The sequence below is a fragment of the Cervus elaphus genome, chromosome 2, assembly GCF_910594005.1.
Source record: "Cervus elaphus chromosome 2, mCerEla1.1, whole genome shotgun sequence".
In the NCBI taxonomy this organism is placed as follows: Eukaryota; Metazoa; Chordata; class Mammalia; order Artiodactyla; family Cervidae; genus Cervus; species Cervus elaphus.
The window spans coordinates 10,116,868-10,144,575 of NC_057816.1; the positions used below are offsets into that span (position 1 = coordinate 10,116,868).

The window sequence follows — 27,708 nt, forward strand, 5'->3', positions numbered from 1 at the left end:
TTAAAGGAATAGACTTTATTAACCTAGCTCTCAAACACTAGAGGCTAAAATTCAGCTCAACTCTAACAATCTATTTACAGAGTGCTGTCAACAGACCAGCTGGGGCTGGGCCCTGTCTTCCCTGAACACCCACCAGGCTCAGCCTCCCAGCCGGCCTGGGCCGCTCTTCACCCGTGGCACAGAGGACGTTTATATACACCTGACCAAACCCTCAGCGACAGGATTCCAGGCAGGAGGGCACCGGGTCAACAGAGAGACGGACAGACAGACACAGACAAAGGCCGAGACGGCCGAGCGGGCCCATGGGCCCGGCTCAGTGCTTCTTCAGGCTGTAGGCCAGGCTGCCAGGGACCCTGGGGCCCTGTAGGGGCGGCGAGTTCCACACGGCGGAGCTGGTGCGCTTATGGTAGCGGGGCTTGCTCTTCTGAAAGATTTCCTCCAAGTCCAGTTGGAGGAGGCTTCCGAAGAGATCCAGAAGGTCCGGGGGCTGGTAATACTGGCGGATGACGGCCTGGCTGAGCTGGGTGCCTGCGGGGGCACATGAAGGGCTGGCTCACTGCCCTGGGTTCCCCCTGAGCCTCCTCCCATCTTCCTGCCCTCCCACAGAACCCCTGTCAACCTCTCCACCTCATCACTCCCCCACCTCCTGCCACATCAACTCTCCTCAGGGTCCTCCTCCAGGAAACAGTGATAACCTCCCACTGCCCGCTCCTGCAGCCCTGCTCTGGCAGCTCACGTGGGCCAGGTACTCGGCTGAGGTCACTGCATGACCGCCTCATCCCCACGGCCACCTCGGCGAGACCTGCCCAAAGGCACACAGCTGGTGACCGGCAGAGCTGGGGTCTGAAGACAAGTCCAGCTCCAGAACTAACACGTCTGACACCACGCTTGACGGCCTTGATCGGCTACTCACGCCATCAACAGCGCCGCCCCCGTCATGCCTGGAGCAGGCTGGGGCTGCTGCTGGCTCAGGGCCTAGAGCAAGGCTGAGGAGGAACCCAGGGGGTCAGGGTGGCAGAATGCGTGCCCAGCGCTTGCCCGGTACCAGGCCTTCCTGCACTAACGAGCTTCGTTATCAGTAGCCCTTAGCTGGGTGCTCTCAGCACCCCCATTCCCGATGGGAAAACCGAGAGTTCAAGGGGGCTGATGGAGGTCAACCACAATGAGCCTGGCATCCCAGCCCCGCGGACTCCTGCCGGCTGCCACCTCAGAATGACTCACTATTAGGAGACGGAGTCAGATCCCGCTGACTGTGGGGTTGAGATGAGGTGAGACTCAAGGGCCCGTGGTCTGTAGAGGGCTGAGGCCCAGGGTTCTGAGCCCTCCTCCAGGGAGTGAGGCTCACCCTGCCCCCAGCTCAGCCAGCTCTGTGAGATGGGCGCCCATTGGCCTCGCTCACTCCTGCAGGCTTTGGACCTAGGCCTGAGGCACCTTCAAACTCACCTGCACTCCCGTTTAGAGACATGTAAACTCGGGGACCAATCCTGCTCAAGGGTCCCCATCTCCACCCCCAACTCCCGCCACCAGCTGGCCAGAACTCCCGCTCCAGCTCTTCATGCATGGCCAAAGCCCCGCTACCTCTCTGAGCTCTATTCCCATCCCAGGCGACATATTTGGGTCCATCTGGCCTGCTGGGTGGGGCTCCCAGGGGTAGGCCAGAGTCTGAGACGGAACACCCCGCACCACGCCTGCCAGCAGTCAGCCAGGATCTAACACATCTGCTAGAGAACGGAGGCACCCAGCCCCATAGATCTGGTCTGCAGGTGAGCCCACTGGTCATGGGGCACCCACCCTTTCCAGGCGCGTCCGGAGGTCCGATGCAGAGTTGGCTCAAGACTCAAGCTGCCAGCCCACGGGCACAAAGGGCTCCTGACATCCACAGCTGCCGAGCCACACTCTCCAGGCCCTCGAAGTCACAAGTGGGGACCCACCCTCCTGGGGGCTCCAGGCCCCACTCACCTCGGGCCCAGGTGGGGATGGGCTTCCGGGGATGGGCCTCGTCATCGGTGGAGTCATCACTGTTTAGATCCATCCCGTAGTCATCCGCATTGATCTTGGGGGGAGCCCTGTGCCCCTGGGGGGTCATCTGATACGAGGTACAAACTGGAGACTGGAAAAGATGAACACGGCTACTGGCTGCCCGCCCTGCACGCTGGCCTCTCCTGACGCTGAGAAGCGCCGGGCTCTGGCCACCTCCCCTCACTTCACAGGGAAAAGCAAGAAAAAGGTTCAGGGGTCGCTTTTTGATTGGGGGGGAAAAAAAAATCAGACCACATACATGACTCCGTGTCTTCCTTTTTCATGTAAAAGTATGTTGCAAACGTTCATCCAGTGTGTGTGTGTGTGTGTGTGTGTGTGTCCTCTGAACGGCTGCAGGGCACTGTACTGGGAACTCCATGATTTACAATTTAACCACCTGGTTCAGTTACCTTCCAAGTTTTCAACATCCTAAGTTACATTGCAACGAAAACCCGTCCTCACACTACATCCGTCTGTAACAGCATTAATAGCCTCAATGCTTGTCAGGAAGGGGCTGATTAAAGTAATTCTGGTACCAATTAAGTGGAACACAGCGACCAAAAGTAAGAAATTAATAAACGGTGAGACAGGCGTGTACATTAAACAAGCAAAAAAAAGGAAGGGGAAAAAAATCAAGCTGCCAAATGGTATGTGTTCTGGACTGAACATTTGTATTCTCCCCAAATCCCTATGTTAAATCCTAATCCCCAGTGTGATGGTACCTGGAGGTGGGACCTTTGGGAGGCACAGCCCACCTCAGTGGGATTAGCTCCCTTAGAAAAGACCCCAGAGAGCCCGTGCTCCCCTCCAGCCATGTGAGGACACAGTGAGAAGACGGCCATCTGTGAACCAGAGGGGGCCCTCACCTGCCAGCGCCTTGACCCTGGACTTCCCAGCACGTCTGCTGTTTAAGCCACCCAGTCTAGGGTCATTTATTATAGCAGCATGAACAGACTGAGCTGGTATGTACAGTCTGGGCCCCTTTAAAAAGCTACGTGTATGAGAAAAATTGTGTACAAAATATTTATGAATGTTTAAATATAGAAAGAAATACACCAGGCTAAGAATTATCCTTTGAGGGCACCTTTCTTTTGCTTTGTATTCTTTTATAAAGTTCAGTTTCTTTTTTTAAAAAACTAACTTCTACTTTCAGAATAAGGAACAATACATATAACAAAAATAGTGGGGGGATAAAAAAAATCACTTGGGCCGACTGTATCCTTTCTCTTTTTCATGAAGTGAAGTGAGGGTTACTCAGTTGTGTTCAACTCTCTGCAACCCCATGAACTATATGGTCCATGGGATTCTCCAGGCCAGAATACTGGAGTGGGTACGCTTTCCCTTCTCCAGGGGATCTTCCCAACCCAGGTCTCTTGCATTACAGGAGGATTCTTTACCAGTTGAGCCACGAGGGAAGCCCCCCTCTTTCTCATGGTCCTAATACACTCAGCCTGTGCCTCCAGCTCCTGGGCAGACTCATCAGAGCTGGGGGCCTCTCCACCCCGACGCCTGGGCCTCACCTGCACATCCACGGTCACGTTCAGGCTTTTGCTGGCAGCCGCGGCCTCCCTGGCCTTCTTCTCCTGCTCCTCCTGTAGCCGCTGCTCAGCCAGCCGCTGCTGCTCTTCCTGGGGCCCGGAGACGCGGGAGGTAGGCTGTCACGGACCAGGGGGGTGCGCACCCCTCCTCCGCGCCAGCCCCAGCACAGCCCAGGGGGCACAGCAGCTCCTGCCAGAACCACCGGGGCCAGGCCGCCCCAGCCCAGAGCTCAGCGCAGAGCCCGTGGGAGCCACACGCCCGGCCCCCCATTACCTTTCTCCTCTTCTCCTCCAGCTCCCGCTGCAGCCGCTCCTTCTGTAACCGCAAGGCCTTCTCTCTCTCCTGCAGCTCCCTGAGGATGGAGCCAGAGCTGGTCAGGGCAGGAAGCTAAGCCCCTGTTCCGTCCCTGCCAGGGAAGCCAGGCCCCCCGGCCCACTGGCGGGGCGGGCACGCCAGCTGAGGGCCAGCAGCTGCGCTGGGGGCTGGGGGGCTGCCGTGCACACCCGATGGGGTGGGGGGGTGCTGGGCTTCGAGGCCACCAAACTGGGCCCCCCTCCTCCACACAACTCTGCACCTCACTCTTATCTGCCCTACGAGGCAAGCCTAACCCCTTTCCTCCAGAGTTGACGGGAGAGAGAAATGAGGTCTTCTGAGTCACTGCCACTCGTCCTGACCGCAGGCCCACACTGAACCCAGGCCTGACGTGAAGCTGGGCGGGGCTGCTCACGGGCCACCTCTGTGTGCCTGCTCGGATGACCCTAAGCAAGCCACGGAACCTCTCCGAACTTGTGTGCCCCTCTGGAGGTGGAGCTGCTGGTGCGCCTGCCACAGGTTTAAACAAGGAAACAGGTGGAAGGCGTGTAGCTGCCAACCACTATGACCACCAAACCATCGTCCGTCCCCTTAAAGCCCCCGGTGCTGCCCGGCACACATCGAATTCTAAAACCACACCAGCTGCCACCCTCTGCTCCCTTCCCAGGCTCCTGTCTCCGACTCTGCCCACAGGTCACAGTACACCTTTGTGCCAACCATCAAGCACGGGAGATAGCCCCGATGCAGTGAGCCCCCTGGCGGTGGACCCCCCACGCAGACGGACGCCTGGTGTTTCCTAGGAGGTGGAGGCAGGGCCTGGGCCGAGGTCTGCCTGTGTGTCTACACATGCACAGGCAGAGTTCTCTATGTCTACACACAGGCATAGGGCCCCATACAGCTCTGGGCCAATGGTGATTGCGGTTCATCCTCCCCAGCACCCCAGGACCCAGCACAACCAGGCACAGGGATTGGCCTTGGATAAACACCAGCGGAAATCCTGTCTATTGCAGAGACCCCTGTCTCTGAAAGGGCTCATCCGCCACGGTCCCCAGTCGGGGCAGGGGGCAGCCAGGAAATGTTGATGGGGGGCAACCCGAGTCATCATCAGAACAGAGGAGCAGAGCGGCGGGCAGGAGCCAAGGACGCCAGAGGGCATCCTTCTCGGTGGGACGCTTCCACCCAAAGACCCTCAGCGACTGCTGAGAAATGCTGGCTCGTCCTGCGACCTTCCTGCCTCAGGTCAGCTGAGGAAAAAACACACCAATGGGCTCAGCTTATCCGGCTGGAGGCATAATGAAGACAAAACCCTGAGTGACTCTGCCCGGTACTCCTTGAATCTCCAGCAGCCAACACACCACGTTTGGGTGGCCTGCCTGGTTTGGAGTCAAGAGGAAAAAAGGCTCCTTGTTTTCCAAAGCATTAGTTGCTCAGTCATGTCCGACTCTTTTCGACCCCATGGACTGCAGCCCACCAGGCTCCTCTGTCCATGGGGATTCTCCAGGCCAGAATACTGGTTGGAGTGGGTAGCCATTCCCTTCTCCAGAGGATCCTCCTGACCCAGGGATGGAACCGGGTCTCCTGCACTGCAGGCAGATTCTTTCCCATCTGAGCCACCAGGGAAGCTTTCTTTTCCAGACCCCCGAGTGGAGGTGGGAGCTGCCCCTGGTCATGGCGACAGCTGTGTCAACCTCACGCGCAGGAGGACGGCATGGCCCCGGGGGGCGGGCCACCCGCCCGGCCCCTCACCTCTCGGCCTGCAGCCGCTCCTGCTCCCTCTTCCGCTCCTGCTCGCGCTGCTCCGCCAGCTGCCGCTCCTGCTCGCGCTGCTCCGCCAGCCTCCTGGCCTCGGCCGCCTTCCGCAGCCGCTCCTGCTCCTCCTCCCTCCTCTTCTGCAGCAGCTCCTGGTGCCGCCGCTCCTCCTCCTCCTGTGAACGGGGAGCACGGTCAGGGCCTGCAGGCCAGCCCGGGCTGGAGCGGCCAGAGCGTCCGGGGCAGCAGGGGCGGGGCGTGAGCCCAGGGACACCCCACCAAAGCCCCGTCCACAAGGAGCGCCAAGACTGGCCGGAGACGCATCTCGTGACAACTTCTGCTGCTGCAGCTTATTTAGTAGTTAAGGGTACAGACTGGAGCCAGACCCTGGAGCTGGGGGGCACTGGGCGGGTCACAGGGCCCTCTGGCCTGGTTTGTCCTCATTGATAAAACATGGACAACAGTTACGCCCATGCCTCATGAGACTGCTGGGTTTATATACAAGACACACTTGGAACAGTGCCTAGTACTATGTAAATACTTCATAAATTTCGGTCACTAGTCTTGTAAACCCCTAATGACAGATTTGCGTTCCCCAGAGTCCTAAGACTGACAGTTCCCAGGAAGAGGCAGGCCTGTAATCTTGTATGCTGGGCTTAGTCGCCCAGTCATGTCCAACTCTTTGCAACCCCATGGACTGTAGTTCGCCAGGCTCCTCTGCCCATAGGGATTCTCCAGGCACAAATACTGGAGTGGGTAGCCATTCACTTCTCCAGGGGCTCTTCCTGACCCAGGGATCATACCCAGGTCTCCCACATTGCAGGTGGATTCTTTACCACCTGAGCCACCAGGGAAGCCCTGTAATCTTACAGGCAGCACATTTAATCCTCACAACAAGCCTATCAAGTAGATACCACTGTTACCTGAAGGACCTGAAGCACAGAGAAGTGAAGGAACCCACCCAAGGTCACACAGCTAACAGAGGGCTGAACTGAAACTGGCAGTCTGGCTCCAGAGCCCATGGACTTGGCCCTCAAACTGCTGCCTCTACAGAAAACCCAAGGCAGGTCACGTCACCATCCCCATCTCCACGGCCTCTGTTGAACCTCCTTCCAAGCTCGAGCCGACAAGATCCACCAGGATCAACCTGATGGAGGGGCGTGTGCCCAGCGGTCCTCGGGGCCCTGCAGACTCCCCCGCCTCTTCCCTGCGGCCGCGCCCGGCGTTCGCACCTGCTGCAGCCACTTGAGCCTCCGCGCCTCCTCCTCCTGCTTCCTACGCGCCTCCACCTCCTCCATCTTCTTGGCCGCTGCCTTCTTTCTGGCCTTCTCCTCTGCCAGCCGCTCCTCCTTGGCCTGTGGAGCCCATGCCCAGAGGCCCATTGGAGCAGCCCCCCTCACTCAACCCTACGGAGTGGGGCTCGGCACTCTGCGTGGCAGATACTCTGAGTCCCTATGGGCCCAGTTTGCTCCCACAGCCCCAGGGAGGGGGCAGCCAGGAGGCAGTCCTGCCAGGGGCGCAGGGTTGTGCTTGCTCCAGAGCAGACCTTCCACCCTCCACGTGGCTCAGAGCAGACCCCAGGGCCCACGACGGACAGGAGGAGGATATGGGGCAGGGCCCCGGTAAGGTCCCCGTGGGCCCAGTCCACTGAGCTGACGCCCACAGCCCAGGCCCGCACCTTCTCCGTCTTCTCGTCGATCTGAGCGAACTTCTGCTCGATCTGCTTCTTCTTCTCCTCCTTCATCTGCTCCACCCGCTCCCGGGCCTGCAGCACCTTGCGGAGGCGCTCCTCGCGCTTCCTGCGGGCACAGAGGGGGGTCACGGGGGCCCGGTGGGGCTGGGGTGGGCTGCGGGGCGCGGGGCACTTACAGCTTCACCTCCTCCAGCCGCCGCCGCTTGTCCTCCTCCACCTTCTGCCTGCGGAGCTGCTCGGCCTCCTCCTTCCGCCGCAGGTTCTCCAGGCGCTGCCGCTCCTTCTCCTGGGGTGGGGGGTAGGGAGTGAGCGAGCACAGCCCAGTGCTGGGCCAGGACGACCCCCAGAGGTTGCCCTGGGACCCCCACAGCACCTCCCCCCAAACCCCGCCAGACAGGCAGTAGCACCAGACTGCTTCCGAGAGGCAAAGTCACCCCAAATGGGCCTCCATTCCCACCCAGATGGAGGCCTGGGGCTTCGGTCTCTCCCCTGGGGGAATCCAAAGGCCTCCCAGGGGCCTGAGACATGCATGCCCTCACCTGGGCCTGGGCAAGTCCTGGGCAACACAAAAGTCAGGCTCAACACTGGATGTATGCTCTGAGTCTAGCTATGTAAAAAGTGTATTTGAAAATAGAATGAAGAATGAGATTGGGAAGGGACAGAAAGGCAGTTTTGAAAGTTATTGTTAATGTTCTATTTAAGGGGGTGGGTGGGCGAAAGCCAAAGTTGCTCAGTCCTGTCCAACTCTTTGTGACCCCATGGGCTATACAGTCCATGGAATTCTCCAGGCCAGAATACTGGAGTGGGTAGCCGTTCCCTTCTCCAGGGGATTTTCCCAACCCAGAGATCAAACCCAGGTCTCCCACATTGCGGGTGGATACTTTACCAGCTAAGCCACAAGGGAAGCCCCTGGGTGGGTACACGTGTTAATTTTTTATTATATGTGTAATAAGTTTATGACTGTACATACACACTTTTGTGTGTATCAACTATTTCCTAATAGTTGAAAAAAAAGAAAAAATAATACTGCAAAATGCTAACAGAGGTTTACTATAGGCTGTGGAGGTAGATCAGAGATGCCATTTTTTCCCTTAACTTTTCACACTTCTTATGATATGGCTACATAATAATTTCAAAAACAACTTTTTAAAAGTACTAGTTGTTTCAGGGCTTCCCTGGTGGTTCAGTAGTAAAGAATCCGCCTGTCAACGCAGGAGACACGGGTTCAATCCCTGTAATATCACACCTGAAACTTTGAGAACTAAAGTCATAGGCCACCTGCCAGATCCCAGACTGACTGCTGACTGGTACACCCTGGACAGGTCCAAATAGCGCTCTGAAGGCTTTGAAATCTGAACTGATGCTGGAACCACAGGCCACAGAAAGCAGGCTGGAACCACAACCGGGACCAGTGGGTTGCCACTAACGCAAACACTAACATTCTTCTTAAGATTTAAACAAGACCCAGTCTCCTTGCATAGGGCTTCCCTGGTGGCTCAGACAGTGAAGAATCTGCCTGCAATGTGGGAGACCCAGGTTTGATCCCTGGGTCGGGAAGATCTCCTGGAGAAGGGAATGGTAGCCCACTCCAGTATTCTTGCCTGGAGAATTCCATGGACAGAGGAGCCCGGCAGGCTACAGTCCATGGGGTGGCAAAGAGTAGGACATGACTGAGCAACTTTAACTCACTCCTAACATCATATTCAAAATGTCCAGGATGCAATCCCAAATTATTCAGCATAAAAGAACCAGGGAAATCTTAACTCCCATGAGAAAAGACAATCACAGACACCAACGCCAAGACGACATGTTAGAATTACCTGACAAAGACTTTAACGTAGCTATGACAAAAATGCTTCAATACGTCATCAGGGGATTCTTAAGAAACTGGAAAAACAGAAACTTTCAGCAAGTAAAAGATCTAAAGAAGAATCAAATGGAAATTTTGGAACTAAAAATATAGTAACTGGAAAAAAAAAATTCAGTGGATGGACCCAATGGAGAATGGAGAAAACTTGAAGACAAATCAATAAAATGAAACCACTCTAAGCACAGAGAGAAAAGATACTGAAGAAAAATTAACAGACCCTACAGGAACTGTGGGATGACAACATAAGGTTTATGAAATGCTGTGGAGAAAAAAAAAAACCTTGAAGAAATAATGGCTGAAAATGCCCAGAGTTGCTGAAAGATATAAATCTACAAATTAAAGGAGGTCATCAAAACTTAGAGAGGATAAACCCAAGGAAACCCATACCCAGTCAGAAAAGAATCAAACTGATAATAACTTAATAATACAGGGCTTCCCTGATGACTGAGTGGTAAAGAGTCTGCCTGGCAATATAGGAGACATGGGTTTGATCCCTGGGCTGGGAAGATCCCGAATGCCGTGGATCAGCTAAGCCCATGTGCCACAACTACTGAGCCCGTGCTCCAGAGCCCAGAAGCTGTAACTACTGAGCCCACGTGCCTAGAGCCCATGCTCCACAGTAAGAAAAGCCACAGCAATGAGAAGCCCGCACGCCACAACTAGAGAGAGCCCCCAACTTGCCACAACAAGAGAAAAGCCTGCAGGGATGAAGACCCAGCATAGCTTGAAAAAACAAACAAACCAACAAACCCCACTTAATACAAAGGGAAAAAGTCTGAAAAGCAAGCACTGAAAAAAAAGACACATTATCTAACAAGAAGCAATCATTTGACTGACATCAGAAAGTATGGAGGCCAGACAGAAATGGCACATTTTAAGATTGCTAAAAGGAAAGAACTGTTACTCAAGAATTCCACTTATTCAGTGAAAATATCCTTCCTAAATGAACTTTCTCAGACAAAGGAAAACTAGAGAATTTTTGCTGCCAGCAGACTTGTTCTCAAAAAATTGCTAAAGTGTGTTTTCCAGATGGAAGAGAAATGATAGTAGAAGAAAACATCAAAAATGAAGAACAGAAATGATAAATATCTGGGTAAATATCAACAGACTTCCTTTCCTCTCGAGTTTCTTTAAAATGTTTGACAGTTGAAAGCAAAAATTACTCTGCCAGGTCTGTCAATGTATGGAGATGAAACACGTGAGACAAGGATCGCACATAGCAGGGAGTCAGGCGCCTACAGGTAATTGATAAGATACAGATGCTAAAGTGATTGTGAACGTTAAGTATGTAATGCCTCAGAACAAACACCAAAAAACACTCAAAATGATACAGTCCAAATCGTGGAAGACAAATTAAAGTGGGATACTAAATGTTCAAGGGACCCCAAAAAAAGGGGAAGAAAGGGAAACAGAAGGAAAAAAACAAAGGTAACAGCCGACAACAATAAAACAGTAGGCTTAAAAAAAAAAAAAAAGGGTGGGACGTTTTGAGAGAACAGCATCGAAACATGTATACTATCAGGGGTGAAACAGATCACCAGCCCAGGTTGGACGCATGAGACAAGTGCTCGGGGCTGGTGCACTGGGAAGACCCAGAGGGATCGGGTGGAGAGGGAGGTGGGAGGGGGGGATCCGGATGGGGAATACATGTAAATCCATGACTGATTCATGTCAATGTATGACAAAAACCACTACAATATTGTAAAGTAATTAGCCTCCAACTAATAAAAATAAATAGAAAAAAAAAAGTAGGCTTAAATCCTTAAATCCAAACGTAGAACAAAATAAATCAAAGACACTGTTAGATTTTAAGAAGAAAAAACAAAACCAAACCACCATGACTCAACTATATGCTGTCTACCAGAAACTGACTTCAAATGTGATGGCTGAGATGCCAATCTCAAGAGGTCACCTGTTGTTATCATTCCACTCGTGACACTCTCAAAAATCCAAAACCATAGTGATGGAGAACACAGGTTATGGGTGGGGGAGAGAGTTTTGGGGGTGGTGATGGAACTGCTCTGCACTCCAATTGTGGCAGGGGTTACATAAACCTATATTTACACAAAGTATAGATTTTACCATATGATCATTTTTAACATAAATTTTACTATAAAGTTTTTTTTATATAAAAGTTTTCTTTTTTTTTTTAAGATGGAGAGAGAAATGGAAACAGAGATGATCCTGAGCCATAGGAGCCAGGCTGGAGGAGGACGCTGGCCTTCGGGAGGCCCCCTCCTAAAGGGAGGGGGAGGGAGCAGGTGGCCTTTTGCTCTCCACCCACTCAGACCCAGGGGAACCCAGCAAGAGGCCACCCCGCCTGCTGGCCTGTGAGGAAAGCATCTGGGAAACAAAGGCCATGTGGCATCCAGAGTGTACCCACCCTCTCTTCCTACCCACCCTTCCTCCCCATGCCCAGACTCCTGCTCCCAGCAGGGCTCAGAAAAACAGGTTCTTGTCTGGAAGTTCGAGTGTTAGGATTTCCCAGTCCAGGTCACAGAATTTATCCTGTTGCACTGTGAATTTCACACAAGGAAACAAGAGTTACTTATGCCACAGAACCCGTGCTTCCTCTCTGCCCCAACCCTGGGAGGCGGGCTGCTCCCCAGAGGCCCCCCACCAAGGCCAGGGCAGAGGGTGGGAGGAGTCAAAAGCTTGCACAGCCCCTCCTGCCTCCAGGGGCCTCAATGAGCAGCGTCACTGCTACTCATCAAATCACCACTTCATGCCTGTGCTGGGGGCTTGACACATATTACTCTTTGGTTCATCCGGTCTGCACGAATGGACCACTGTCTCCACATTTCATAGCCAAGGAAATGTAGGCCCAAAGGTTAGGAAACCAGTCCAGGGCCACAGGGACCTGCGTAGGTCCCTTGGTCTCCTGAGGACTGTCCTACCCACCAGATGCCCCGTGCAGAGACCTGGGCTCCCCACAGCTGGGAACGGCAGCTTCCTGGATCCCGTGGTCATCCCCAGGGGCCCTGTGAGGCTCCAAGCAGTCTGGGTGGGGCACGGGTAGTTCCTCGTAGGAGGAACAAGCCCAAGGCTGGTTCACTGCTGTGGGCACAGATGCCCAGCAGGGCCCTGGCGCAAAGACAGGTGCATAAGGACCACACAGCTGCTCCCTGGCATGCTGGATGGCACGCCCCGGCCCTGTCCACCCAGATGGGACCAGCCTTCTTGCAGGAGAGGCAAGTTCAGGGACCGCATGTCCAGCTGTGGGGAAGCCCCTTGACTGCCAAGCTGAGGCCCTAAGACCCTCGACTGGAGGCAGAAGCCCTCCTGGTAGGAGACCCTTTAAAGCGCCAGTGGACACGAAAGGACCGCGGGGGCTGTATGTAGCTCTGCAGCTGCTCAGGAGACCCCGGGAGCCAGGACCGTGGCCCAAGCCGGTCCCAGTGCCCCACGGCTCCCTGCACATGGCCGGTGGTCCAGCTTGGCTCTGGGACATCTGAGACGAGAACAGCTCCTGTGGCTTTCTTTCTGAAGGGATGGCACTGACCGTTCCAGAAAGCGTCACCCGGCAGACCCGGACCTCCTTTCCCCGCACTGCCCTGCCCCTCAAGGCAGCAGCTTAGGTCTGCGACCCAGTAAATCTCGGTGGCCTGGGATCAGAGAAGCCTTGTCTGTTCTCTTCGCAGCCCAGACCCTGAGGGTGAGCCCAGCACTGGGGAGGAGGGAGGGAAGGAGGTGGGAAGGAGGTGGCTGGGGGCTGGGGGGATGCTGCAAGATGTGGCCCCGGTGACAGGCCGCAGGTCACACCCTCTGCTGCCTCCTGCCTTGGGGAGACTCTGAGACGCCTCCTCCGGAGCAGGCTCTGCTGGGTCAGCCTGCCGGCACCTCGGCTTCACCTCCCTCCCCCGGCCCCCCCCTTAACGCTCCCACGGATGATGTTAGTGCCTCTACGGGTGCTGTCAGTTTCGCAGAGACAGGGCTACAGCGGGTAAGTGCTGCGTGGAGCTAGGTTACGAGGACAGGGGAAGGCCTTACTTACAACGAAGCTGCACTGTGGAGGAGAGGAGACAGGGAAAAAGCCAAGAGTTAATGCCAGGTTGGGGGAGACCCGGAAGGCAGACCACCCGCCTGGTGATGCCAGCAAGTCTGCCTGGGGCCTGCCCACCTCTCACCAGCATCTCTGTCACCTCCTCTGGCATCACCCAGCCCTCATCCCCAGCAAATCAGTGTCCACGTGTATCCTCCACTTTAACTACTCAGGCCACCGGGAGGGAACGGTGTGTGTGTGTAGCGGGATGGATGGTCATGGTGGCAGCCAGCCAGGTCAGTTCTGTAACTTCCTGGCCCAGGACCCAGGACCTGGGAGGCCACCTGGAGCCCGCCAAGCCTTGAGGTTGCCGGGCAAAGGCCAAGGGGATGGGACAGTCCCCAGGGTCAAGGCAGCCCAGGGCCACAGAGGCTCGAGCTGCCCCTGATTGGTGGGCCGGGCCACAACCTGCCTTGGCCCAGACCCCCGCAGCTCCTCACCTTGGGGTCCACGCGCAGGGGAGTGTTGCGCTTGATGAAGGATTTCATGATGCTGTTGTGGGGGGTTGAGGTCGGGGTCATGAGCATCTGGTTCCTCTGAACAGTGTGCAGGAAGGTCCGGAGGGGCCGCACCACCTGCGGACAAGACCAGGGTCAGGCGCCGGGGGGCAGGACAGACAGACCAGGGCCAGGCCCCAGGGGCGGGACAGACAGATCAGGGTCAGATCCCGGGGGCAGGACAGACAGGCCAGGGTCAGGCCCTGGGGGTGGGACAGAGGAGACCAGGGTCAGACCCCGGGGGCAGGACAGACAGGCCAGGGTCAGGCCTCGGGGGGCAGGACAGAGGAGACCAGGGTCAGACCCCGGGGGTGGGGCAGGGGCGTGGAGGGAAGGCAGACCGCACTCACCTTGCTGGCAGGACAGGGTGGGGAGGGGGTCTTGCTCCTGGGGGGCTGCAGCTCCTCATCCTCCAGCTGCTGCTCCTCGTCCAGCTCACTCACCGCCTGCTTGTAGCTGCGCTTCCTCCTGCCGAGAGGTAGAGGCAGTGGTGTGAGGGGGCTGGCCCTGGCATCCTCCCCAGCGCCCCCATCACGCCCCAGGAAAGATCTCCCCCTGTGAACAGAACTGGGCCCAGCCCCTAAGACTTCACCCTGAAAGGTACTGCAGAGGTGAGTCTCCCTGACTGACCCTCTGCTGCCTGGTCAGAGGAAGGGAAATGACCTGTCTAAGGTCATGCGGCCAGGAGGATGGGGTCTGGGATCCCGTTGCCCACCCCCAGGCCAGGCTCACCCCCCCACAGCACGAAGCTGTCTCCTTTATTAAGTGACAGCACCAGGCCCCAGCTCTGCTGAGAGGAAACACAGGTGCCCACCCTCCCTGACCAAGGACTCAGGGTTCACGCCCCTCTGGGTCCCTCAGAATGGTGGCCTGCACGCCCTTTCCCAGATACAAACCTGACACTCTGGGGTGGCTCCTTGGGGCCATCTTCCTGGTCAGTCTCAGACTCTGTGGAGATAGCAGGTTCAGGGGGGTGGCAGGGAGGGTGGGGAGGGGTCCAGGGAAGGGGCCCACAGGCAGCAGCCCCAGCAGGGGTGAAGTTCTCTTCCCAGCATATCTCGTGGTGGCCAGGGGCAGGAGCATCCGCCTTAGCACCGTCTGGCCCTGACACATCTCGGGATGTGCAGAGCCAGCATGCTGCCCCCAGTCCACAGACCCCTCGAGGCCTGGCCTCCGGGGTGAAAACAGTGAGACAGTCCCATCGAGGTGGCCCCAAGCATGTCCCACCCGCCTTTAACACTGGGAGCCCAGTTGCCCCCTCTCCCCAGCCCAACATTAACAAGAGGTGCCTTTCACAGGAGGAAGAATTGGAAGCTGCAAGCTCTAACAGGCCCCTGGACTGGCTTCAAAACCTGACCTCTCCTGGCTCTTTCCACTGGGGGTGGCAGAGGGGTAGGGGTGGGGTGCTCCCGAACAGGGTCAACACGTGGGGTGTGGGTCAGTAGGTTTTGTTTCCCTGGCAAGAGAAAGGGCCGATCTCCCCTCCCCTGGTTCTTCAACACTATTACACTTTTATTTTTACATTTCTATTTTTCTGGGGGGCCACACCATGTGGCATGCAGGATCTTAGTTCCCCAGCCAGGGATTGAACCCATGCCCCCTGCAGTAGAAGTGTGGTGTCTTAGCCACTGGACCGTCAGGGAAGTCCCTCACAACACTCTCTACTCCAAAGGGTTCTGGCAGCGACCCCTTGGGTCTGTGGGGCTGGCATAGCCATTGTCCCTAACCCAGTCATGAAGCCAGGGAGCCACGTTCAAGCCCCCTCAGTGTCTGCACTTTGAACCAGGGAAGGTGCGGGCAGGGCTCCAGAGCCCACAGCACTCCAGCCCTTTCAGCTGGGACACCCAGAGGTGAGAAGTGAGCCAGCGGCAGACGAAACACAGGCCAGGTGCTCACACCCCAGCACCCAGTCCCTCCTATTCCCCACCCTGGAGGGAGGCTCGAGGCTTTGACCTGGCATGTTCCCAGTTACTGCCCTAATCCAGGTCCCCCCACCCCACCCCAGCTTCCTGGACCGACCGGCCATGGCCACCCAATTGCACCTAGCAGCAGCTTCGGCCAAACGGTGGGAGATGAAACATGTAGACTCAAGGAGATCTCTGCACCCCAGGTCTCATGTACCCTCGCCTGTCAGCCCAGGAACCCGGGCTCGCCCCTCTTCCGAGAGAAAGTCAGGCAGAGGCTACCAAGGCCTGCACGGCCCTGAGTGTCCCTTGCCATCAGGGCAGGAGACTCACCCTGCCGCCCTTCACACTCACCCTGGCCACTGGCTGCAGGCTGTGAGCCGGGTGGGCTAAGGGTGATGTTGGTGGTGCTGCGGAGCTGCAAGGCCTTGCCATTGTTCTTGGGGACCTAAGGGAAGAACCAAGGCTTCAGGAGTCTGCACCCGGGACTCGAAGGCCTCGAGCTCACCCCTCCCTGGCCTGCCCACTTACCTCTGGCTCAGCTGCCTCCTTAGGCTCAGCTTCCTTGCTGGGTTCCTCCTCTTTGGGGCTGGAAGCAGAGCAGGGGTCACTGTGGGACCCACCCAGCCCAAGCCTCCCCACAGGAGCCCCTCTCCCGTGCCCTGGGGGAGCGAGCCAGGAGGGGTCCATCAGACGCCCCAGACTGGACCACAGCCCCCCAGCCCCAGGCAGGCAGGGCAGCCAGAGCCAGGTGCTCGGAGCTCTGAGTCTGCGGCCCGGGCAGACAAGGGGTATCAGCTTCTGAGTCTGGCTTCACTCAGATCCCATCGGGGCCTGGGTTCTGGAGCCCTATCTCAGCTCTGTGTCAACTCGGTTGGCCGGAATGAGCCGTGTCTCATTGAGGCCTCTCCTCCATTCACCGTGGGGCCAGCAAAGCCAGTGGGTCTGCCCATCCCCAGCACCGACCCTCTGCTCCAGAGCAGGGGCCACGGGGGTGAGGGGGCTGGAGTAGTTTCAGGGATGGCAGGACGTGGCCTCCTGGCAAAGGGGCACTGGCCCCAAGCAGTGCTGGGGTATAAACGGAGCAGCCCAATCCCCACACCGCCCACTCCAGGAGGAACTGGCTCCTCATGACTGCGCTGGCTTTGGATTTGACAACCTATGGAGCCCTGGCCCCAGGGTAAGGCTCGGAGGGGTCAGGGCTGACGAGGGATGTTGACAAGCAATGTGGGAAGCCCTGGCACCCGCGGGGCACTTCCTGCTAAGACTGGGGCAGGGGCAGGGGCAGTGGTGGGCTGCTCAGGAGCAGTTCCCAAGGGAAGGGAAGGCTCGGGCATAGGAAATGCCTCCACCCGGGGGGCTCACCTGGAAAGGCCCCCCGTGTGCCCTGCCCAGCCCCGGGAAGGTCCCCAAGCCCCGGAACTCAACTCACCTGACTTTCTGGGGCACCTCAACATTCAGGAGCCTCTCCAGGTAACTGTGACCTGACAGGAAAACAAAGGGACAAAAAGACGCCCTCAGAATTGGTCCCGGACCAAGAGGTCCCAGGAGTCAGGCTCTGCTGGGGGCTTGGCTGCGTCCCTCTGCTGCAGACCCCATCCACCTGCAGACCCCATCCACCTGCAGACCCCTCCCTACACTCGTCACAGACCCCCTCCACCCCACAGACCCCTCCCTGTTGCCGGGGTGCATAGTCCTGCCGTCAGCACTCCCTTGACTCCTCACACCCTCCACGGAGCTGCTGCCTGAGTATCTCCTGCTACTCCCCAGCTGGTAATATGCCGCTCCCAGGACAAAGTTCACTGGGCTGGGAGTGTCTGGAAAGAGGGAGCCTCCACCTCCCAGCACAGGCTGAACACAAAGCAGCAGATGCATTCAGCAAGCATATGTTGAGGGCCTACTATGCACCAGGCCCTGGGGACCCAACAGAGAGCAAACCAGACGGTCCACAAGTTGGTCTAGACAATCACCAGATAATCCTGTGGCTGACACGTGACGTGTCATGACAGGAAAGAGGAGAGGACTTGAAAACCCTATGATGGGAAGACAAGCTGGTCTGGAGGCTGAAATGTGAAGTGCAAGAAAGCAGCAAAGGAGGGGGTGGGGATGTCTGGGCCAGTAGTTCTGAGCGTAGTCTGGGGCTCCTGAGAGCTGAGGGCCCAAGAGGACTCTTTTGGGGGACTCACAAGGCCTTAACTATTTTCACCATAATACCAAAACCACAACTAAAGATCCCACATGCTGCCACAAAGATCGAAGATCCTGTGTGCCCCAAGTAAGACATGGCACAGTCAAATAAGTAAGCATTAAAAAAAAAAAAAAAACCTTGAAGCCAAGCAAATAAGTAAATAAATAAAATATTTTTAAAATAAATAAACTTAAGTACATATCTTTTTAATACACTATGTCATAAAGTAGAAAGGATGCAAAATGCCCTTGGACTGCATAGTCATATCTCTAAAAAGCAGAGGGGTCTGAGGTCTCACCTGAACTGGTCCCACCCGCTCCCTTTTTTTTAAAACAGAATGCTGTTTTTAAAGAACAACTGACAAACAATGGCTCAACAAGCTTGGGTGTCTGGTAGATACTTTCTTAAAAATGAACAAAGGGAGCCTGTCCCTTCAAATCAAACGAACAGGATTTGTTGCCAAGAATAAAAAACTGAGCCCCACAAAAAGCCAAAACCGCCATGAACTTCATAGCTTCCTGATACCTAAAAACCTTTCTGATGAGACCAGAAAACAAACGTGCTCCTTTAAGACAATATATAATAAAGTGTGTTGACACCTGGAAGATGTGCGTAACTCCACACACTTGCGAGTACGCGCAAATTAATTGGAAGAAAAAAAGAGAGTACACAACAAAAGACTTTCTAAGTCCTCTTCCCTTTTCCAACTATGTTTCCGTGTGAGGCCAGATTTTCTACACAGACCTGAACCCAAACAAACACAATGCAACAGACGGAATGCAGCACCCAGCTGCCTTCTTTTAAGCCACCCATGAATGGGATTTACAACATGAGAATAATGCCAGTCTCCTCACCACATCTGTTTGGAAAAGTTATTTTTTTCTTTAAAAAAAAAGAGAAAGAAAGAAAGAAAAACTAACCTTAATAGGTAATTGTTTGTTACTCTTATATTAAAGTATTAAATAACTACCGATAGATAAGAGTCCTCATAATCAAAAGCTCTTTGAGGTCCTGAGGCCACAAATGGAGAGGTGCCAGTCTAGGCAGAAGGAACAACATCTGCAAAGGCCATGAGGCAGGAAGGAGCAGGCTTTGTGGAGCATCTGAGCCACGGGGGCCTGGTCAGAAGTTAAGGCAGTGGATGGGAGGCCTGAAGCAGGGACCTTCCTGCAGTGAGGTTTCCCTGGTGGCTCAGATGGTAAAGAATCTGCCTGCAATGCAGGAGACCAGGGTTTGATCCCTAGGTTGGGAGGATCCCCTGGAGAAGGGAACAGCAACCCACTCCAGTATTCTGGCCTGGAGAATTTCATGGACAGAGGAGCCTGGCAGACTATAGTCCATGGGGTTGCAAAGAGTCGGACAGACTGAGCGACTTTCACTGGGGGGTGGCAGGCAGGCCTGGGGGAGTGGGGTGGAGAACAGGGGCAGGCTCCTACCTGCGGGGTCCACAGCCAAGAGACTCCTCCCACCCCCTGCCTCCCATCCCAGCTCAAGGCTGGCTGATGAGGGGGCCGAAAGCTGAGAAGACGCCCATGTGACCACACAGAAGTGTGCAAAGACTTCTCTGGAATGTTAAGTGCCAACTCATGCCATTAGGGCTTTAGAACAGGTCTGGTGGCAGGGAGAAGGCCTGGAGAGGGGCTGAGGGGTCGTTTCCCAGTGCAGAGCTGGGCGGGGCACCCAAGGAGGAGCCCGGCCTGTAAAGCTGGGCCCTGCAGAAACCCCGGGGCAGCGGCCCTGGCCCCACCTGACCACTTCAGAGACCACTTCTTTGCCCAGTGAAGTGTGGCCAACTGTGCACCCTGCCAGGAGTTTGGGGGGTTAATGCCTCCACCCAGCAGCCCCTCCCAAGGGCTCCACACTGGCTCCAGAGGTCCCCTGAGGCCCCGGTGCCGTTACTGGCGGTCTTCTCTCCCCGGCTCACCTCCCTGCTCCCCTGCTGCAGGTGCTTCCTCCCCTCCCCACAGTAACAAGCTTCTCTCAAATCCTGACATTGAGGGTTGCTTCCGGGGAACCCAAACTAAGACCCACACCTCTAAGCTGCCCGACCTGCTAAGCCCCAGGGCCTGGGTGTCAGGAAGGCCTCCAGGAAGCCCTCTTGCCCCTCCCTGTTCCACACCCTAGGAGGGTGCGCCAGGCCACACCTCTGCTGAGCTTTAGGGACACAAGCTGCCTGTGGTTTTATCATCTAGTTTTGTTTTGTTTTATATGAAAGAGCAGTACCATATCCAACCACTAAGATGGGTCTTCTACCCACACTCAAGGCAGGCATTCTTACCATTTAACAGACGGGAAAACTGAGGTTCTGAGAAGGGTGTGCCCCAGGTCCCCCAGGCTCTAGGTGACTCCAGGGCTTAACCACCTTGTCTGACTGTCTTCCTTCCAGAGGACTGGGTCATAGGCAGATCAAATCTGAAGCCCACCTCTGTGCAGGGCGGGGCAGTGTTGTTTTTCAGTCCAACTCCTTTGCGACCCCATGGACTACAGCCCACCAGGCTTCCCCTCCATGGGATTCCCCAGGCAAGAATACTGGAGTGGGTTGCCATTTCCTTCTCCAGTGAAGACTGGCTTAAGAGTATCTAGCTATCTGAACCAGAAGTGTTGGTAGGGCCTTAAGGGTCTTTCCCTGACCCTCCCTCTAGAGTTCCAGGTCTGCCCTCTGCCTTGGGCTCCTGCCCAGGATGAGATTCACACCTACGGAAATCCCCAGGACAGGTCAGAACCATCTGGGCCCTCCTGAAAATCCAAATATGGTCAGTGTGTCTGAACACAGGTCTGCACAGGCCGCCGGCTGTGTGTCCCTGAGCCCCCGACCCTGGAGCAAGCCCTTCCCCACACAGGGAAGAAACTGGGCCAGGCCCTCACCTGCCCGATGCCCTGCCCTGAGGCTTTCCACCTGGCTTCCTTGGTGAGCCGCCCACCATCCCAGAAAGGATGAAACACACGGGGCTTTAACCCCAGCTTCCCAACTTAACAGACTCAGTGGCCTCCTTAAGCATCAGTTTCATTAATGTAAAAACCTGGCTTGTCCTCTCCACCAATCCGAGGACCTTATTGTCCTCTGGCTGGACCCTGCAGCCTCCTCCCTGGCTTCCCTGTCCTGTTCCTTCTCTTCTTGGCTGTTTTTCACACAGTGCTGGAACCTTCCAACAACCATCGAGGGGCCACATCCTTCGTGGGGTCAAGCTCGAGTCCCAGATTCCCGATCACTGGCCAGTTCAAGCTTCAGGGTCTCCATACAAGCTGTTCTCTCTGCCAGGAATACCTCTTCCTGCATTTTTCCACCAGGCAAAAGCCCAGGAAGCCTTCGCAACGCTCCCAGCTCAGACCCCACCTCCTCCATGCAGACAGTCCTGACTCTTAGAGCTGCCTGTCCTCTGTGGCTCACAACACCTGCTACCACCTGGGACAAGGATCCCTGGAGCTGGGATCAGATGATGACAAAGCAGCTAACGTTACACAGACCTTGCTCTGTGTAGGCACTGTTCTAAGCATCCTATGTGGATTAACAAGAAAATCTCCCAGTGACCCTTTGAGGTGATGCTATTATTATCAGCTGACACATGAGAAACTGAAGCTCATGAAGGAATTCCTGTAACTTGCCCGAGGTCACGGGGCGGGTAAAGGGTCAAGCTGGCACTCAGACCCAGCTATGTGTCCCTCCCAGAATTCATCTCTCTTCACCTCGGTATCTCCAGGCCTTACAGTCATGCTAACAGGAGAGGGCCCATAAGCAGGATGAATCTAAGAGAGTCTGGGCAGGAGGGAAGTAGAACAGGCCGGCCCTGGGGGAGAGGCCCAGGTTTGAGCTCAGCATGGCTTTAACCACAGGGACACCGTGGAAAACAGCACTGGACCTCAATTTTCTCATTTGGAAAACAAGAGCATTGGATTGAATCTGTCCTGTCCAACATGGCAGCCACAAGCTTTGTATGGCAACTTAAATCTGAAATAAATAAAATGTAATAAAACTAAAAATTCAGCTCCTGGATCAAAGGAGCCACATTTTGAAGGCTCTATAGCCACATGTGGCTAGCTAGTGGCTACTGTGTGGGATGGCACAGATCTGGGATGTTCACATCATCACAGAAAGTTCTGTGGACAGCTCCTTGCTTAGAGGGTCCCCAGACACTCTCTGCTGAGCCAGGCACAAAGGACCACCCTCTGGAGCCTTGCCCAATGCCGAGCCCCAACTCACAGATGATGCGGGCGGAGGCAGTTGGCTCTTTGGCAGCCTTCTTGGCGATCCTTCTGCTTGATCGTCGGACAGTGCCCTCTTCTTTGGAAACCGGGGAGTGATTCTGGGGGCCCGGGGAGGATGGGGCGATCAGGCTTCGCCGCACGGACCGCCGGTTGACACGGGCACCCGTGGGCGTGGAGAAGTTATCTGGCTGGAGGGGAACCAGCACCCGCTCCCTCCACGGGGAGGTCGGAGAGCTGGGTGAGCCCTGTGGGCCCGGGGCAGCCACTGCAATCCGGAGCTTGGAGGCAGACCTTCCTGCCCCGGCCCCTCGGCCCTTGGGGTCCCGGGGTGTAGTCATCAGGGAGCTCACGGTGACAGAGTCCAGCCTCCCAGCCTCTGCCTTCTGGGGTGTTGAATCCTCATCCGAGCTCGAGGGGATCTGGGAGGCCGGGGCCAGGGCAGGTGTCGGAGCCTGGGCAGACTGGAGCTGACTGAGGTACTTCTCGGCGCTCTGGCGCTCGTTGGCACTGATCTCTACCGCAGGCACCGGCAGGCACTGGGTTGGGCTCTCCTTGGGCTTCTTGGTCAGGACGGTAGGAGATCCGGAGGTGGGTAAAGGAGGGGCGGTTGCCGCAGAGGTGGCCACCGCTGCAGCGGCAGCCCGGGTCACGCGCCGCAGGACGGAGCCATTCTCGCCCACCACCGTGGCCAGTTTCTCCGCCTTGTCCTTGCTGCGGAGGTGCCGGGAGATCCGCTGGCTGCTCCGTGTCTTTCTGCGGGACAACCTGGTGAAGGGGCGGAGCAGAAGCTGAGATGACCCAGGGAGGTGGGGAGGTTGCCCGAAATTCCAGCTGGAGGAGCTGCTAGCTCCAGTGGAGTCTGAAGCTTGGAGGCCGAAGACTAGGGTTCCAATTCAGGCTCTGCCACCCCTAGCCAAGAGACCCCAGATGCTCCTCTCTGAGCCTCAATCTCCCTATCTATGAACTGGGGTGATGCCCAGTCCTCACAAAACCACTGGGAAGATTAAATTCCCATAAACCTCCCGCTGACTGGGTCACACTGGGCCAAGCACCCTGCTGGAGGCATCGCGCCTTCTGTGGCTTAATCTACCACACAGTCCCCGAGAGGCAGGGACCCTCATCCTCACTTTAGATTTCAGAAACTGGAGGCTCAGAGGTGGAACATTAACCCAAGGACACACAGTTGCTACGCAGCAGAGCTGGTGTGTACAACCAGGACTGCCTGACTTCAAGACCCAGCCTCTTTCCCCTGGTACTCTGAAACCCACGGTCATTACAGGGGCAGTTAGAACCAGCATAGTGATGGGGTTGGGAGACAGCCAGCCCCCAGTCTACACCTCTGGTCACTCTCCCCCAAGCAGAAAGTCAGTTCTCTTGCTTCTCCCACCTCCAGAAATCCTTCCCATCCTCCGAGGTCCAGATCAAACACCACCCCTACCCTAACGCACACAAGCTCTGGACTCCACGGTCTCCAGACCCGCTTCATTCCCCTCGGCATGGCGCACGCGGTGCCCACTGCTCCTGATCTCAGTTAACACCTTCGAATCAAGCTCTCCTAGTGGGCACCAAGCCTCCTGCCCCTCATACCTTTTCCGGATAGGGTCTCTGTTTTCGTCCTGAATGGAAGAAATTCGTCTCTTCTTCCGTCGGTTCTTCTGTGAAGGCGTTCTAGGCATCAGCTCAGGCTCTTTGCTGAATTCTCTGTTTGGTACGAAGACAGTGATGGTCGAGGCTGCCTGGAAACCACTGCCCCTCCCCCACCCAGCCAGACCACTGCCCCATTCCTGGCAATGGCTGGTCAAGCTGAGGCCAGGCACTTGGGGCTTCCTCGCGTAGACAGAGCAGGGGAGCAAGGTTGCCAGGCAGCCCTACCTTCCAAGGCGCAGACCCACCCCTCTCCCTAGCGCCGAGCATCTGAGCATCCGGGGCACTCAGGAGGGACCCCTGGCAGACTGTCTTGCCTGGCAGGTGGGGAAGTGCCCTAAGGCCGCAGCAGCCAGGCAGCCCCTGCTGCACCGTCCCCGCTCCAGCCGCCGCTCCCGCCCCCCCCCAGCCCCACACCTGGTGAACATGCGCTGGGCCTCCTCCTCGATTTCCTCCAGCCACACCATGTCCTTATTGTCCACGTTGCAGACAAACTCCAGGAGCTTCTGGTCACATAGCTCCAGCAAGTGAAAGGGCCCCTGGGCTGTGGTCCCCATGGCGGCTCTGCCTGGAGAAAGCAGAGACAAGAGGCATGGGGGCTCAGGCTGGAATCTTCACACTCTTCAAACACCACCCCTTCCCCACCCCCATAAGACACTGTCCGCCCAATTCTGGGATCAACGGACCTCCTTATAAATGGGCTTCCTGGATTCAAGAGAAACTGCGGTCCAATCAGGTAGGACCCCTTTGACCTGCCCAAACACAGGCCTGCTCTTACCCACTCCTCTTACTGCCTGAAGGTGATTGAGGGCCACCTTAAGGTACACCTAGGGGCTTCCCTGGTGGCCCAGACAGTAAAGAATCTGCCTGCAATGCAGGAGACCTGCATTCGATCCCTGCGTAGGGAAGATCCCCTGGAGAAGCGAATGGTAACCCACTCCAGTATTCTTGCTTGGAGAATCCCATGGACAAAGGAGCCTGGCAGGCTACGTTTCATGGGATTGCAAAGAGTCAGACACGAATGAGTGACTAACACTTGAGGTACACACAAGCTAACCCCAGGTGCCCGGCCAAAGAACATCGAATCCAACTGCCTCTTACGGATGCTAGTAACTGACAGGAGATCTGCATTCCAAAGGAGTGGGTAAGAAAGTGGTGGTCCAGAGACAGGTTCTTCTCTAACGGGCCTCTACAACTCTCTCCCTTGAGCTGAAATGCCTTCGGATGGATGAGGGAGCATGAGGGGAGCAGATAAGCAACGTCTTATTTTTTAGAAAACTTAGTTTAGAAATATCAGGTAGTATAAAATACAAAATTAGTTTTCCCTTAATTTTTTAAAAATAATTGTTATTGAAGCATAGGTGATTTGCAGTGTTGTGTTAGTTTCAGATGCGTGGCAAAGTGATTCTGTTTACAGATACATATATATCTATTCTTTTTCATTACAGGTTATTAAAAGATACTGAGAAGAGTTCCCTGGGCTATGCAGTAGGTTCTTGTTGGTTATCTATTTTGTATATCATAGTGTGTATATTTTAATCCCAAGCTCCTAATTTATCTCTTCCCCCCTTTCCCCTTTGGTAACCATAAGCTTGCTTACTATGTCTTAATTTCTTAAAAAACTAGCAACTCAAACAAACAAAACCAAACAACTAGAAACTCAGATATTCTCCTCAAAACTCAGTTATAAAATTATCACCAAAGCCCCAGGCAAGGAAGAAGTGTTCTATTCTGGTTCACAGCAGGGGCTCAATAAATATCCCGACTGGGGCAATGAAAGAACGAATTAACGGGTGACAGTCACAAACCATAATAACAGATTGCATGTCTCATGCCATGGCAGTGACCCACCACTCTGATCGACACCTTCAAAACCAAGAACCACACACAGCTCAGCCTCTACCTAAGACAGGAGGTTCTGGAAGGAGGGGCTAAGTCACTGACCCCTATAAAGGGCTTAACGCCAGGTGCTGTTGCAGCCTCATAGGACTGACTTCCTGGGGCCTGATTTCCAGGGCACACTAGCCTCTGTTCCTCGAGTAAGCTCTGCCCTCTGCCTGGAACCTTCTGTCTCCTATTTGGTACAGCTCACTCCTCAGCACTTGACTCTCAGCAATGCAGGGAGGACCTGACCACCAGCCACCATCCTATCCATCAATTTCAATACTCTGCACAACACTCAGGTGACGATGTATCTGCTTGCTGACTGCCTGTCTCTGCCCACTAAGCATTTGTTCCCTGAGGGCAAGCCCTGGTCTGTCTTGCTTGTAGCTTTGAAGCCCAGAGCTTGGCAGAGTGCCTGGCACAAAAGGAATACTTGTTGAATGAATAGATCCATCTACCAACTGTACACCTAGAAATAAACATTCTACAGCCACTCTAACTCCCTGCCCCAAGACACACACACACACACACACACGGACACCAAATGAGGGCATTCTACACAGGTTAGAGCACACCTTCCTCATCCAAAGCCCTACTCCGAGGAGCCAAGAGCAGCACCCATCAGGGTAGGACCAGCTGGGCAGGACCGCAGAAGCTTTGGGCAGAGACAGGTGTGGATTCCAGTCACAGCACAGCCTTCTGGCTGCCCTCTGACTCCCCCCAGTCCCTCTGTCCCAGCGCTCAGCCCTGGTTAACGACAAGAATCCAGTTTGAGGCTAGGAAAGAGAGACCTGTTTAAGGAACACAAAATACTTTGCGCTATGGAAAGCAACAACTTGCTCTTTTATTTAAAAAAGTATTTGTTCAAAATGGCAAAGTGGGTGTGGGCTTCTTATACAAAGTGCAAAAAGGCGTTTGAGCTTCTTCCATAAGAAGTTTGTTTTCAGCAGCCTCAGCCGATTTTATTTATTTTTTTTTTCAGCAGCCTCAGCCTATTTTATTTTAATTTATTTATTTTTTGCCTCAGCCTATTTTGAAACGGTCACTGTCATTAGATCAGAGAGGACCCTCAGAAAGTGTTAAGAATGAGGGTCCCATGGAAAAGCAGCAAAAATCTCTTTAGCCCCCTGTAAGAACCTGGATACAAACCCAAAGTACCTTACCTCCCACCAAGGGTGAAGGAGACTCATCTTCCTCTCCCAATACTTTTCTCACGTCATACATCAGACTAGAGGCCCACGGCCCTCCTTCACAATGCCTGTTCTCTTGAGGGTGCGGGAAGTCCACCAGCCAACCCTGACCACACCTCAGTGAAGGAGGGTCGTAATAGCTGCTTTCTTTAAAGAGACCTGCTCCATGCTCGGGTGGAGCATCATCTCATTTCATTCTCGCCACAACCTCAAGGAGATCCTAGCGCAGATAAGCAAATTGAGGGAGACTGAAGTTAAGTCCAGGTCTTCGGGCAAGTCAGGGGCGGGGCCCGGATTTAAACTGTGCTCTTAACCTCAAGCTTTGCCGCCTACTCCATTTCAACTTCGGAAAGGTAGGCGCCAAGTTGTGACTGGGCGCCCCAGAGATGGCCACTGTCAGTAAACGGGCCTGGGGAGTGACAAGTCAGCAGTGGCCTCCGGAAATGGGTCAATTTAAAACGTTGCTCAGTCGATAAGGGATGTGGTGAGCGAGGGTTAACTGTACAGAAATGCCATCTGGTGAAATGCCATCTGGTATAATGCCGCCACACAACCGGGTCGGTGGGTGCTTCCTGCGCGTCCAGGTCAACAAAAGGCACCTGGAGGGGGAGGGGACGGGGTTATTCTCTTGGACGCGGCGGGGTGGGGTCATCTTGGGCCCCAGGACCAAGGCAGGGCACCTCGTCACTTGAAAGAGGTGACCCATCCCCTGCAAGCCGCAACGGGGGATAGGGGACGTCATGCTCCCCGGTCTCGGGCTGGCGGAGGAATAACAAATTGCTAACGACCCCCCAGCCGGCCGCCCGCGCACACTCACTCGACTGCACCGCGTCTCCTTAAGTGCTGCTCCGATCCAAGTCCGGCGACCTTCCCAACACAAATCCCAGCCTGCCCAGGCCCCACGGCTCCCGGCCTCCGAGGCTTGCGGCTGCAGTGAAGCAACGGGGCGGTACAGCGCGGGCCAAACCTACGAT

General features: G+C 55.4%; 1 protein-coding gene across 3 annotated transcripts; it reads right to left on the minus strand.

Moving 5' to 3' along the window:
• LOC122673928 (inner centromere protein) lies at positions 1 to 27,708 on the minus strand. 3 transcript variants are annotated; one of them, XM_043871813.1, is made up of 20 exons: positions 27,552 to 27,704; positions 26,708 to 27,333; positions 24,078 to 24,228; positions 23,604 to 23,717; positions 22,012 to 22,781; positions 17,058 to 17,109; positions 16,157 to 16,214; positions 15,980 to 16,073; positions 14,618 to 14,669; positions 14,072 to 14,189; positions 13,665 to 13,799; positions 13,177 to 13,188; positions 7,489 to 7,598; positions 7,298 to 7,418; positions 6,852 to 6,974; positions 5,617 to 5,795; positions 3,832 to 3,910; positions 3,540 to 3,647; positions 1,960 to 2,110; positions 1 to 528 (listed from the first exon to the last, which is right to left on the minus strand). In XM_043871813.1, exons 2-20 carry the CDS (start codon positions 26,766 to 26,768, stop codon positions 314 to 316), a joined length of 2,703 nt encoding a protein of 900 aa, XP_043727748.1. In that variant the 5' UTR covers positions 26,769 to 27,333; positions 27,552 to 27,704; the 3' UTR covers positions 1 to 313. The 3 variants fall into 3 exon arrangements, with proteins under 3 accessions (XP_043727748.1, XP_043727761.1, XP_043727756.1); XM_043871826.1 differs by lacking the exon at positions 26,708 to 27,333 and having other exon boundaries at positions 27,552 to 27,708; XM_043871821.1 differs by lacking the exon at positions 13,177 to 13,188.

Excerpts from the sequence above, each read along its gene's own strand:
- LOC122673928 (XM_043871813.1), bottom strand. The coding sequence starts at position 26,768 with ATGTATGACGTGAGAAAAGTATTGGGAGAGGAAGATGAGTCTCCTTCA. Across the intron at positions 5,796-6,851 it reads GGCTCAAGTGGCTGCAGCAG|GAGGAGGAGGAGCGGCGGCA; the intron begins GTGCGAACGCCG and ends CCCCGTTCACAG. Across the intron at positions 529-1,959 it reads CATCCCCACCTGGGCCCGAG|GCACCCAGCTCAGCCAGGCC; the intron begins GTGAGTGGGGCC and ends GTGCCCCCGCAG.